Below are 12,542 nucleotides of genomic sequence, written 5' to 3'. Positions count from 1 at the left end.
AATTATTGTTTAATGGGATGACCTTATTTGTACTTCCCTTCATAGTAAGACCTTGATAGTAAAGTGATATTTATTTTTAAATGGGAAAAAATGGAGAGGATTCTGGGAAGATGGTAGAGTAGGTCAGAAAATTCCAAGCTCTGAAGATTTTCCACAAAAAAGATGAAAATAGCAGCTTAGGGTGGACAAAGTGTGGGTAAAAATAAATAAGGATAGGGGCACGACAGTGATCTTTCTGGGACAATCCGAGAAGATCAGAAGAAAAATCCAAGGAAGAGGTTTGATCCCTGTGAAGAGTAAACACCTCTAGGCTAGGATCCGCATTAACAAATAGCAAGCCTCTTACAACAAGTGGCAAGCCCTGGGCTTAGCTGGGTTAGGAGGCTGCCTCAGCCCCAGTCCCAGCCACAGGAACTTTTACCCCCGCCACCCCCACCCCAAGATAGTGAGGGAAGTTGAGCATCTGAGCCCAGAAAGATCGAGGGAACCTCTGCAGACAAGAAACTCCCGAACCAGCTGTGCTGCAGAGAGCTGAGGGGGAGAAGGAGCCAGCACACACCCAGTGAGTGCAGAAGCAATGGGGCAGAATGCCCCTGGCTGTGGGCACTTACATGAGGCTGATGGTTTGGCTTTAGGTCCTGGCTTGAAGGGAGAACTGAAGATCTCGGGCAGGAGGCACCATCCTCCATACTCCCGAGCTAGAGGTGATGACAAAAATAAAGCTATCACCACAAAAATGAACAGGCAAAGGAGAAAGAATCCAGCCATAGAAAGTTATTATGGGAATAGAGAGGTGTGTATATGTGTATGTATATATCTCTATGTAGTAATATATCTGCATTTAATTGTAGCCTTTGGGGGTAGGGGGAAGAAGGGTGATAAAAAGAACAAAGTAAAAAGTACAGAGCAGAGGAGAAAAGAAAAGTAGAAGGAAGCAAAGAAAAGGACAGCTCTCAACACAACAGGGAGTATTTATCATACAGGCTTTCTTGAAATGAAAATGTATCGTTACATATTCTGAATCCTCTTTTATATTCTGCTGGGCACATGACATGGTTTTTTTTCTTTTCTTACTTTGTATTTAAGTTCCACTATTTAAATCTGTGATATATTTTTCTTCTCTCTATTCTATTGTATTTGTATTCTAGTGTTTGGGTTTAAAATAATTTTTAAATGAAAAAAATAAGAGAAATTATTCAGTATTTCTTTTTTCTTTAATTCAGGTTTTGGAAATCATCACTATTATATATTCTTCCTAATTTTCCTTGCCATAGTCTGTGATTGGATGTTATATGCAACTCTTCTCTGTAAGTATTGTTGGTTGGTTTGTTTGTTTTTTTAACATTGGTCCATCTACCCAAAGCCATGATGCCATAGCCTCTCCATTTACTTTTGTACCATTCTGCCTAGGTGCTGGTAAACCATACAACTTCCCTTAAAGGCTCTTCTAGTGAGTAAATAAGATAAAATGAATATAAAGTGTGTTGAGCCAAATTTAAGGTGTGATATAAATATGAGCTGTTATTGTTGTCCTTCAAAAAATGGTTTTCTATGGAACTTCATTAATTGTAGAAGTCATATGAAGTAAGGCTATTGTTTATCAGTTTTCATTTGTAACCTAATGATTGAATGATGAATTTGCTCTTTGGATTGGCTAATGGCACCAAGCTAAAAGACGCTTCCCAGAAAATTTAAAAGAGATATGAATTTAAAATGTTCTTGTCAGATTGGAAAAATTATTAGAAATACAAGTTCAGGGAGGCAGGACATCTAGGGAAAGAAGACGACCAGAATTCCAGATGGGAATGAACCAATTTGGTACAAGTGTTTTGGCAAAGAATGATGGGAAAATCAGCTAAGCCTAAACTGGCTGAGTCAGCTTAAGAAAAATAAGTATCATCCACAGATGGGAATATAGATGTAGGAACTTAGAGAGAATGGGAAGGGTCAAGAACTAGTAACCTGTGAGAAAAAAAAAAGAACGATGTAGCCTGGAACAAAGAAAGCTGTGAGAATTTAATAATATTTGGAAAGAACAGTGGCATTTTAGTAAGGACACTAAACAGTTGTCCATTTCTCTTGTAGACTGATCAAAAGGAAACTGGTTTAAATTAAATCAGGATGGATTTAGTTTATATGTTTAAAACAATTTCTTGACTATTTCTCATGGATGGAAATTTCTGCCTTTGGAAATTTTTTAATAGTGTGCATTGTGATTTGTGTGAGTTGGTTTAGTTGTGGTCTCATAAGAGATATGCTGATGGACATAGCACTCAAATCAGTTCCTTCTAGTCCTGAAACCAATTCTTGGGATTAATTCTTCTTGTGGTAACCTCTGTAACTAAAAGCAGCTGCCAGTATAGTTGCCAGTATAGTTTAGTATATAGCTAAACTTCTAGAGTCCTATGCTTTTAGAACCTTCTGGGTCATGCCCGGCCATGCAAGAAAGCAAATTCTTTTTCGAGTGCCCTTTGGAAAGTTTTCCTTTTTAGGGCTGATTGCAAAGCATTTTCCTGGAAAGACCTTTCTGTATTGGCCTCAGAGAAATGACTTCTACTTGTCACTTGGATTTAGTTTGATGGAGAGGAACCAAGTTTTCCATCACACTCATGTCTCTCCTCCTCATTCCCTTCACTAAAAATAATCATCATTATCTGATGTCTGTGTCCAGCATAAGGATGTATTAATAGGGATTAATAGGGTTGTAAGTTACTTCCAGTTACTGTCACTTATTGTTTTGCCAAGACTACTGGATTTGCAGTGAGAGGCTCCAGATTTGAATTCTGACTGCTAATTTAAAACCCAGGAGACTTTGGGGAAGTCACTTATCCTTTCTGGAGCTACAGAATAAGTGCATTGGGTTGGGTTTTTCTTCTAGCTCTAAATTCAATGAGCTAATGGTTTTTATACTCAGTGTTGTTTTTTTCTCTTTTCTTTATCCCTCCACTAGTAATTTTTTCTTGACTCATGTTTTCTCAACACTTTCGTACTTTGTATTTTACATTGGACATATTCTTGAAAAGGTTACCATATTATATCTATTTTCTATTTCTTCTCCTAATGTACCTGCACAATAAGCAAGAGATTGATTTTTTTAAAAATGTGTAATAGCCTGGTAAATAAAAATTCATATTATTCAGTTTTTATGAAGTAGATCCTGTTTTTCTCCTGTGTTTAACATTCATCCGTTCATTCATTCAGCATTTGCTTGGTGCTACTGCAGTATGTGCAGATGAGTGGCATGGTGGATAGAGGTTAAGGTGAGAGAAATCAGAGCAAACTGGGAGAGTAAGTGTTGAAATACTAGAGACCACTATGAGGAGCTGCAGAAGAGGCATGGGAGAAGGGAAGGCATGGAAGAGGAGGGCGAGAGAAGGGAACTGCAGAGTTTCGGATCTTAAAGGCAGAGCAATATCCGGTCACAGGAAGGTCTGAGGTGGTCTCCATTGTGACCCTATGTGTATATGCCAGAAATGTAGAAGGTTTTGGACTTAGAGAAGTGTAAGTTCTGGGAGATCAGAATTTAGAATAGCTATTGATGAGGATGATAAAGTTGCTGAAGGTGATAGAGACAAGGTGTAAAAAAAAGACCATGCTGTATGTAGAAATCACTGGAGGAGGAAGAGTGTCTTGGAAGTTGGCATCTGACTTCAGAGAGGTTACTTGTTCTATTTTGCTTTTGTGAATCTCAGAGGAGAGAAGAAATTGTTGAATGATGATGGCTGAGGATAGTCAGGAAATGCCAGTAGAAAAAGGAGTTACGCAAATGGCTTGAGCTAAGATTCGGGGTAAGTGGTGGAACAGACCTTTTTTGCATAGATGAGGCAGGGATGGGATATGGAGCCCTTGAGAGATAATGAAGTTTTGTTTCATGCCAGGAGGTGAGGGGACCATAGAATTAGAGAAGGAAGGGACCTCAGGTGCCAGCTAATCCAACCTCATTTTGTGAATGAGGAAACTGAGGCCCAGGAAGAGTGAGCAATTTGCCTAAGGTCACACATGGATTAAGCATAAGAAGCAAGATTTGAACCCAGGTTCTCTGAGTCCAGAATGAGTGCTTTATTCCTCATTTATTACTGTACCACACTAGCAAAAGAAGCAATTGGTGAAAGGACTGTGGTGCTTTTGAGAAGAGCATTGGTTTAGAGTCAGAACCTGGCCCAGGACGCTGGCAACCTCTCTGACATTAGGCAGATCACAAAGCTTCTCTGGGCCTCAATTTACTCCTGTATAAAATAGGGGTTTGGATTAGATGACCTCTGGGTTCCCTTTCTTCTTGGGAGCCATGGCCCTGTGACCCTGTGATTGAACTGATGATCTCCTTTCTTAGAAATGAGACCTGGCTGGCACAGGGAAAGGCAGAAAGCGAGAGCCAGTTGGGTTCAAAGGACCCTGAAAAGGCCTTCCACCTCCATCCACCTCTGATAGATGGTAAAGCTCATAAACTTGTTATGACCCTAAAGAAGCCCAACTGCTCAGGCTGAAGGTCACAGCAAAGGCCCAACATTAAGAGCTAATGAGCGGGCAGTGACCCTTACCCCCAGTTATGTAAGGGCATAAGCATCTACTGGACAGTTAAGACATACCCAAGTCCCTTAATGAGTTACCTGCTATCACCCCAATCACCGCCAACCCCGCTTTTACTGCTGTGTAGCCCAGACACAAAGCACTGGTCACCCCGTGCTCTCTCCTCATGGTGGTCTGTCTAGTGACTAGTCCATCCGCTGGCTAGCAAGTGACTCACTCAGTTCACTTCCTGTGGGTTAAACAAGAGCTCAGCTTAAGTCATCGCAACTCCCAGAACCCACCTGTTGGGGATTATGTGATTTCATGGAAGGCCTTCTAAAGGAAGCAGTCGAGATTTAAAAACCAGTGGATGCCCATTCCTGCTTGCTCCATGTCAGCTGTTGCCTCCACCTGCTGTTGGAAATTGTAGTAATGACTTTGTGACATCAGGTGCTTACTAGGTAGCTTCCTTCACCATCCTAATGAGGAGCTTTGTGGAGAGTATAAATTACTTTAACTTGTTACCTTGACTGTCATTCTGCGATGATTGCCCCCAGAATGTTGCTGGCATGTATTCAGCGGAGGTGGGTGGCAGTCTAAGAGCTTTCTTTTTTAAGGCTGGATCTAGGAAATTTACTTCAGGACCAAATTGAACAGATGGTTGATAGTAAAGACAGCACACATTTTCTCTGCATCTCAGGAATTTATAAATGCTCCTTTGGGGGAAAAAAGTCTAAAACTATCCAACTGTCAGAGGCATTTATGAAACCCTATTGTGCAGCTCTGCAGAATTCTAATTTTAAAAACCATTCACCCTTTCTACATGGTCACAGTCATTGTAATAGTTATTCAATTTCCCTTTAAGAGTCCTGCCCCTTCATTTCTTCTCTTTCATCAAGGGCCACTCCCCAGGGGGTTCGCTGAGGGAACCCTAGGTTTGTGGTCAAGATCCAGGAGAGGCTGTAGATAGATGAAACCTCCCATTAACTTGATAGAGGAGTTCCATAGACAGCCACTAAGTTGGGACAGCATAGATCCAACTCTGCTTTGTTTTCCGGACTTTCAGTGTCTCTGAGCCTTTCCCCAGCAGGTGTGGTAACCTATTTAATTATCATAAGGAGATAAGACCCAGTTGACAGATGAGTAATAGTCGAGACCTATTTGTGTTCAACACACTGATGCTACAGGTACTTTATAGGGCAGTATAGTAAGGTAGAAAGGATGACCTAATTGGATTCAGAGGATGTGGTTTCAAATCCTGGCTCTTCAACTTAAATTCTCTGTGACTGGGGCAAGTTCTTTTAACTCTCATACCCTTAAGTTTCCTTACCTGTGAAATGAGGTGGGGTAGACTGGACCAGAGCTTCCAAACCTGGGGGGGGGGGGAGCGGTCTACAAGAACCTTATCAAGGGTTCATTGTTTTGTGTGAAGTAATAATGAATGCCATTTTCTTCTGTACACATACATGGTAAACTCTAGAATTTATTTCTTATTTTATATTGATAAGTGTAAGAGGCTTATTGAAAGCCAAAGTGTTGGGAGCCCTTGGACTAGATGACCTCTAAAATCACTTCCAGCTCTCAATGTATGTTCCTCAGTTGAGCCCTGCACAAGGAACTGCTTAACCTATCTCTTAAGAGAGTAGAAACTATTTGCAACTTTTAGATTAATTGGAGCATTTTGTAGAAAAGGGATGGTTCCCCCCCCAACAGAGAGAGAGGGGGAGAGAGAGAGAGAGAAAGAGAGAGAGAGAGAGAGAGAGAGAGAGAGAGAGAGAGAGAGAGAGAGAGAGAGAGAGAGAGAGAGAGAGAGAGAGAGAGAGAGAGAGAGAGAGAGAGAGAGAGAGAGAGAGAGAAGAGAGAGAGAGAGAGAGAGAGAGAGAGAGAGAGAGAGAGAGAGAGAGAGAGAGAGAGAGAGAGAGAGTTAGTTACCAAAAAACAACACAGGCAAAATATTTTTTAGCTTTTATCATTTTCAGCTGGCAAGTCCTCAAGTGAGTAACTTTCTCCCAGTACATTTTAGGCTGAATCTGCTAGAGTTTTTTCCGAGTTTGATGGTACATTTTTTTCTGTCATTTCCTTTCTCTCTTCATTTGTTGTTAACCCACAGACCATGGTGACCCTTAGAAAACATCTTCTCATTGTAAATTTCTGGAGTTCCCTGACATGTACACACATATGCTGCATCTTGTTCTCCTCCACTAGATCTGTGATGGTTTTATCCTTTTAGAGAGGGATCACTCATCTGTTCTTTTGTTTGCTTTCTAATTAGTTCCTTTTTATGAATCCACAGATTGGTCCAATCATTGCACTACAACGTACAGTCAAGATGGAGCATGGACCTACCTCAGTCAGATTGTATCCTGTTCTCCTTGGGTTCTCTATATCTTCATGCTGGTGTCTTTTCATGTATCATGGTCTACTTTTTTGTTATTAAATCAGTTCTATCAGGTATTTTTTTTACATCTTATAATGTCTTGGGCACCATTTTCTAGCTACCGAAGTTTTTTATTCCCTCATTTCTCTTACTTTCATAAAACATTACCAAACACATGTCATATTCTCCAACTATGAAAACGCTGTGCTTATTGTGGTGGCTGGGGAAGAGGTGAAAGGGTGAAATAGTAGCTAATGGCTATGGTGATGACACCTCCAAAGACAAAGGTGGCCGTTGCAGACCTCAGATACCTGGGCACCAGCCAACCAGCTTCCACCAATTTTACTCCCAGCCATGCTTTCCTGCATTTCCTGTGAGTCTGACAGCCTTGTACTGCTGCTCACTCTTCCTGCTGCTGGGAGCCTCTCGTTGAATGGGCAGACGAAGGCTATCTAAGCTGATTCAGAACCTTAATTATTTGGAACTCATTCACTAGACCTGGGACTTTGTTGCTGTGTTATGCTTTTAAAATGAAAGAGAAGAAGAAAAGTTTTAGGAGATGTTTAGTCCGCAGAATAACTTCTGAGGACAGCATGTGTTGGTTGTGGATCAGTCCAGTCTTCCACAATGCCAAGAGTGGACAGTGAGAATGAGACCCTGCATGACCCCCAGGGGATCCAAGTTCAGTTCTGTGTTTATCTAGAACTTATACATAAGGCACCATGGAAATCGTCAAGGATTTCAACTTCTCACTGTAGTTATGGGGGCAGAAGAGTTGGCTCAGAGAGTGTAAGGAATCATACTACTAATACTAAGCACCTTGTTTCTAGTGCACTCTTCTGGGTGCCATGAAACAAGATAGTTCTGCCTTCTGAAAATTCCCAGTCTAATAGAGATTTCCAGGGACACAATATTTGTTTGGTAAGGGCTTTCTATTTAATGCTCAGCTAACCAGGAAATCATATTGTCTTCAGTGGCTGGATCATTTGGGGCTTTGTGCCCTCGTCCCAACTTGGTCATACTTTTAACCGCATGACCTTGGGCAAATGAGTCCCTCTGTAAACCTCAGCATGTGCCCAATGAGGCTTCTAGATTGTTTCCAAGGGACCTTCTACTTCTACTAGTGTAGGATTCTGAGGAAGCCATCCTGGTAAATTGAAGTTTGACTACAGTAAATCCAATGTAATAAGGTTAAGTTATTTTATTTTTACCTTCCTCATGCAATAATTGTCAATCTTTTAAGGTATTCTGGTATTCTTCAGAAACTTGGTATATAAACACCACCAAAAGAATAACTTTGATTTTATTCATAAAAGCAGCTCCTAAAATTCAAAATAATTGAATCTGCAAGTGATATGCAGGTTTTATGGATAGTTCTTATTCATTTTATTCAGATTTTATTCATGGAATTATTAACTTTAGGTTGGAACAGATGACTATTAAGGTACCTTCCAACTCTAAATTTATCCTCTACCCAATAAGATAATAAAGCAGTTTAAAAGAGTCCAGTGTGTGCCGTTTCATATTTTACTTTAAACTGAATTTTCAATTTTCACTCATATCTTTTGTTTTGACCTTCACTTCAGAATAGATTCCTCCTCTACCTTGCTGGCCATCTCTTGGATAAAAGAATTTCAAAGAGGAGGAAAAAAAGTTCAGCCAAGCTAACCAATATGTCAGCCAAGTATGACAGTATATGCCATGTTATACACTCATAGCACCCCCTACCTCTTCAAAGAAAGGAGAGATCGCACACTTGTTTTATGGCGTGATGTTTTCTTAAAGGAATTTAGTACTAGGTTAATAGATAATTGGTCAAACAAAGAGTGGCTGCAATACATGCGGGTTAAGGCTTCATTTTCTGGTTGGACAGCTAAGAGCCATCTTCTTTGGAAAAGCTCTTGAAAAACTTTGGATGCTTTTAACATGTTGTCAGGAATAAATTGTTTTCTGTTACCTTTGCTACACTTTCAGATTGCAGTCCTGGGCTTGACATCACATGAGAGAATCAGCCTGGTGAAGCAGAGCAAGCACATGAAACAGACTTTTTCCCTCAGGAAGACACCATACAAGTAAGCAGAGATGTCCTTCCTCTGGGGCAGTGCCCCAGCCAGTCCCTCACTCCCACTCACCTCCCACATTGCCTGTCTCAAAAGGGCCTCCCTCTCTGAGCTCATTGAGCTGCTTGCCAGGACTCTGTAGACAGAGATAGGCCCCAGATGGCTTCTCTGTAGGCAGCCAGAGGCCTGCCCTGCTTGACCTCAGCTGTAAACTGCTTTGGAGATGATGCTTAGGCAGGCAGGGTCCTCCCACAAGTGTCACAGTCACAAGGCTGCATGGTGCTAGTGTGAAGACATCAGGAGGTAGATAAGTATTCTGTGAGGAAGCCAGGGCATGGGGCCCTCTGGGGAAAGAGGGTGATCGTGAGGACCTGGCCAGTCTCCTTTCTAGTCCTTTGTCTAGATGGCTAATTTCTCCATCTATATCAAATGGAAATTAGCACCTCAATTTTGTGCTGCTGTTTTGTTTTTCAATCCAGAGCCATAGGCATATAAAAATTCTGCAGTTTATTCCCAGAGGGGGACAGGGGTATTTACAGAAGAGTCTTAAGTCTTTGGTATGTGAAGCTTATCTGTGCCCCAACTTCACACGTCAGGTCTAGGAATGCGGCTGAGGTGACCCAGAGCCCTCTCAGGCAAATGTTCCCAGCATATCTCCATGAGAAGTCTATTTTAAAGCCCATCACAGTACAAGATAAAACTGTTAGGCCTTCTCACAAGAAAGTCAGGTGGCTGCAACACACACAGGGAGAAGGGACAGATGGGCTTCATTGGAGAAAGAGGGCTTCAAGAGGTGGTGGGGAAATAACAAAGGGCCAGGCTTATGATGACCATTTCAAAGAAGCCTCAGGTATTTGATCAGAAAAAGAGCAAATACATGATACCACATTTGGACACCAGAAGAAGTAGATAGCAGGGAGAGGAAAGAAGAGGCTTCCTGCCAAGCATGGCTCGGCCGGGGCTCACCTAATCGTACCTTGAGGCCTGAGAGGGCTGCCTGGCTGACTCTGAAGTTTCTACATTTTTCTCTTATCAGTATTAATCATAATGAACATAATAAGTGCCAGTATTTCTATAGAATCTTTATTACATTTAGTTCTCACCACATCCCTGAGAGGTCATGCCTTCGATGTGCCAGGCACTGTGCTATTATTATCTCCATTACATAGGTGAAGAAACTGAGGCAGACAGATTAAGTGGGTTGCCCAGTGTTAACACAACTAGTAATCTTCTTATCCCCATTTTACAGATAAGGAAACTAAGGCAGAGAGGTGAAGCATTTTGCCTAGGGCCACACAGCTAGTAAGTATCTAAGGCAGTATTTGGACTCAGGTCTTCCTTACTCTGGGTTCAGTGCTCTGTTCCCTGAGCTGCCTAGCTGTCTCTAGAAGGAAAAGACCTTTTAATGATAACAGTTCCAAATGTATACAGAGCAGTTCCTATGTGCAGGATACTAAGCAATGAGTTTGGGAACCAGAGAGAGAACACCTGGTCCCTGCCCTCAGCAGGTCTACAGAGTACTGGTAGTGGCAAGACTGTAGTTTTCTTAAAGTAAAGGTAGATTGTGCTAAATGTGATGGAAGAGTTAATGCCAGTAAGTGCCAGAGATGGCCAGGGCTGCACACATTTATTAAATACCTGCTCTGTACCAAGCATTATGCTAAGTGCCAGGGATGCAAGGACAAATGCCCCCTACCCTTAAGGAGCTCCATTCTAGAGGACACAATTGCCCAAAGTCAGCACATACAAGATACATACAAGAGTAGATGGAAGGTAGACTTGGAGGGGAAGTGGCAGCACTAGGGGCTGGGGAAGGATTCCTTCCAGAAGTAGTGCTTTGGCTAAGTCTTAAAGACTGACATGAGGAGACAGAGCCTTCCAGATAAGGGGTACAGCTAGTGCAAAAGCACGGAGGTGGGGGAGTGAGGAACAGTCAGTAGGATACAGGAGAAGTAATTCCCAGTGGCAGGAGCAGTTGGGAAGACTTTGTAGAGATGATAGGACTTGAACAGGGCCTTGAAGGAAAGGGAGGCTTCAGACAGGCAAAGAAGAAGAAGGAGACCTTTTGCCAATAGGTGTGAATAAAGGGACAGCAATGGGAATGCTGATTTGCTTGGAAAACAATGAATAATACAGTCTTTCTGGTAGGGGGGATGGTAGAAAATGAGGAACGCCACATAGAGGGTCTTAAATGCCAGCATAAGGGGGTTGGGCTTAACTTTCTGGCCAACGAAGAGCCATGTTGATTGGAGCAGTGCTACATAAAATCCATTGTTTTAATAAGCTTGTCTTATGGTAACAGAGTATATGATGAAATGGGGGGGGGGGGGGGGAGAGGCAAGGAGGCCAGAAAGGATGCTAGTCATAATAGTCCAAGTGTGGGGTGGTTACCTGGACCAGGTAGTAGCATTTTAAGTGGAAAAGAAGTGACATTTTGATGGTAGTGACAATCCCTTGGAAAATGGAACCTAGAAACAGTGGAAAAGCCAAGGTAGAGTAACCGGGGAAAACCAAGGAAAAGAATCCCTGTAGTAGCCTCTCACCAACAATGGACCTGAGCCCTGTAGCCAGGAATAGCCAGAACTGACCAGAGGCAGCCCACTCAGCTCTGTTTCTCTTTTCTTTTCTCGAATAGCCACGGATTCACTCAGAACCTCGCTGACTTCTTTCAGTGTGGATGCTTTGGCCTGTTCAAGCCCAGTGCTGTGGATTGGACCTCCCAGTACACTGTGGTATTTCACCCAGCCAAAGAGAAAGTTTTGCGCTCTGTATGACGAAAAGCCATGCTAAATTCCGAATTATAAATCTGAGTTTTTGTTTATTGGGCTGGGGCACAGAAACAAGTAAGGGTCAGAAATTTATCAAAACTGAAGCTAACCTTCAAATGAAAGCACTCTTCCAGGTCTTCATGCCTCGCCGACAGCTCACCTCATTGCACTTTGTAGTTACAACAAGATAAACTTTTCCTGAATTATCTCAGCAAGTTACTTCAACTCTTTTGATACTTTTTTCACCAGAGAAATACCACTGTTTAATTTTTTTTTAATTTTGAAGATTATATTCATTGATTGTGGATAAAATGTATTGTATTTTCACATTGTATTGGCTATTTTGAAATAGTTTTATTCTTAAAACTAGGAATTTTGGTAAATTATTTTTCTTTATATTGCTTCTATAAACCTGTATAAAAAAATGTTTGAATGGATGTATCTGTTTTGCTTTCACACTTAATAAATCGGGTCTTTTATACAAGTAGGTTCATTCAGTGATTCTCCTAACACCTCTGGAATTTGACTGAAAAAGGCATACATGTCTTAAAGAAACACGTTAGACTCCCAGCCCTGGAGGTAAACCAAGGATTTCATGCTAGGCAGACTCACGGGATTAGATTCAGTTGCTTGCATTAGCTAGAAAGTACCAATAGAGATGGATACAACTATCTCACACAGTAGTATGGAAACATAGATCTAGAGCTAAAAGGGACTTTTGAGGTCAGTGTATTTTCTCTCTCATTTTACAGATGAGCAACCAGAGGCCCAGGAAGTTATAAGGAGTAAAGCTGGTATTTGAACGCAGTACATTTGACTTCATGTTCTCTC

The 12,542-nt window shown here is 41.6% G+C and overlaps 1 protein-coding gene across 2 annotated transcripts in view; it reads left to right on the top strand.

Moving 5' to 3' along the window:
* ZDHHC13 (zDHHC palmitoyltransferase 13) overlaps window positions 1-12,195 on the top strand; it is a 62,858-nt gene extending 50,663 nt beyond the window's left edge. For both annotated transcript variants that reach the window (XM_072619358.1, XM_072619357.1), the window contains exons 14-17: window positions 1,224-1,307; window positions 6,800-6,957; window positions 8,858-8,955; window positions 11,579-12,195. In XM_072619358.1, the coding sequence (XP_072475459.1) occupies window positions 1,224-1,307; window positions 6,800-6,957; window positions 8,858-8,955; window positions 11,579-11,717 (479 nt within the window). In that variant the 3' untranslated portion in view covers window positions 11,718-12,195. The remainder of the gene's footprint in view (window positions 1-1,223; window positions 1,308-6,799; window positions 6,958-8,857; window positions 8,956-11,578) is intronic.
* Window positions 12,196-12,542: the final 347 nt, after the last annotated feature.

This window comes from Notamacropus eugenii, chromosome 6, assembly GCF_028372415.1.
Source record: "Notamacropus eugenii isolate mMacEug1 chromosome 6, mMacEug1.pri_v2, whole genome shotgun sequence".
NCBI lineage: Eukaryota > Metazoa > Chordata > Mammalia > Diprotodontia > Macropodidae > Notamacropus > Notamacropus eugenii.
Note: the sequence above shows the minus strand (reverse complement) of the source record. Positions and strands in the feature narration are given on the sequence as shown.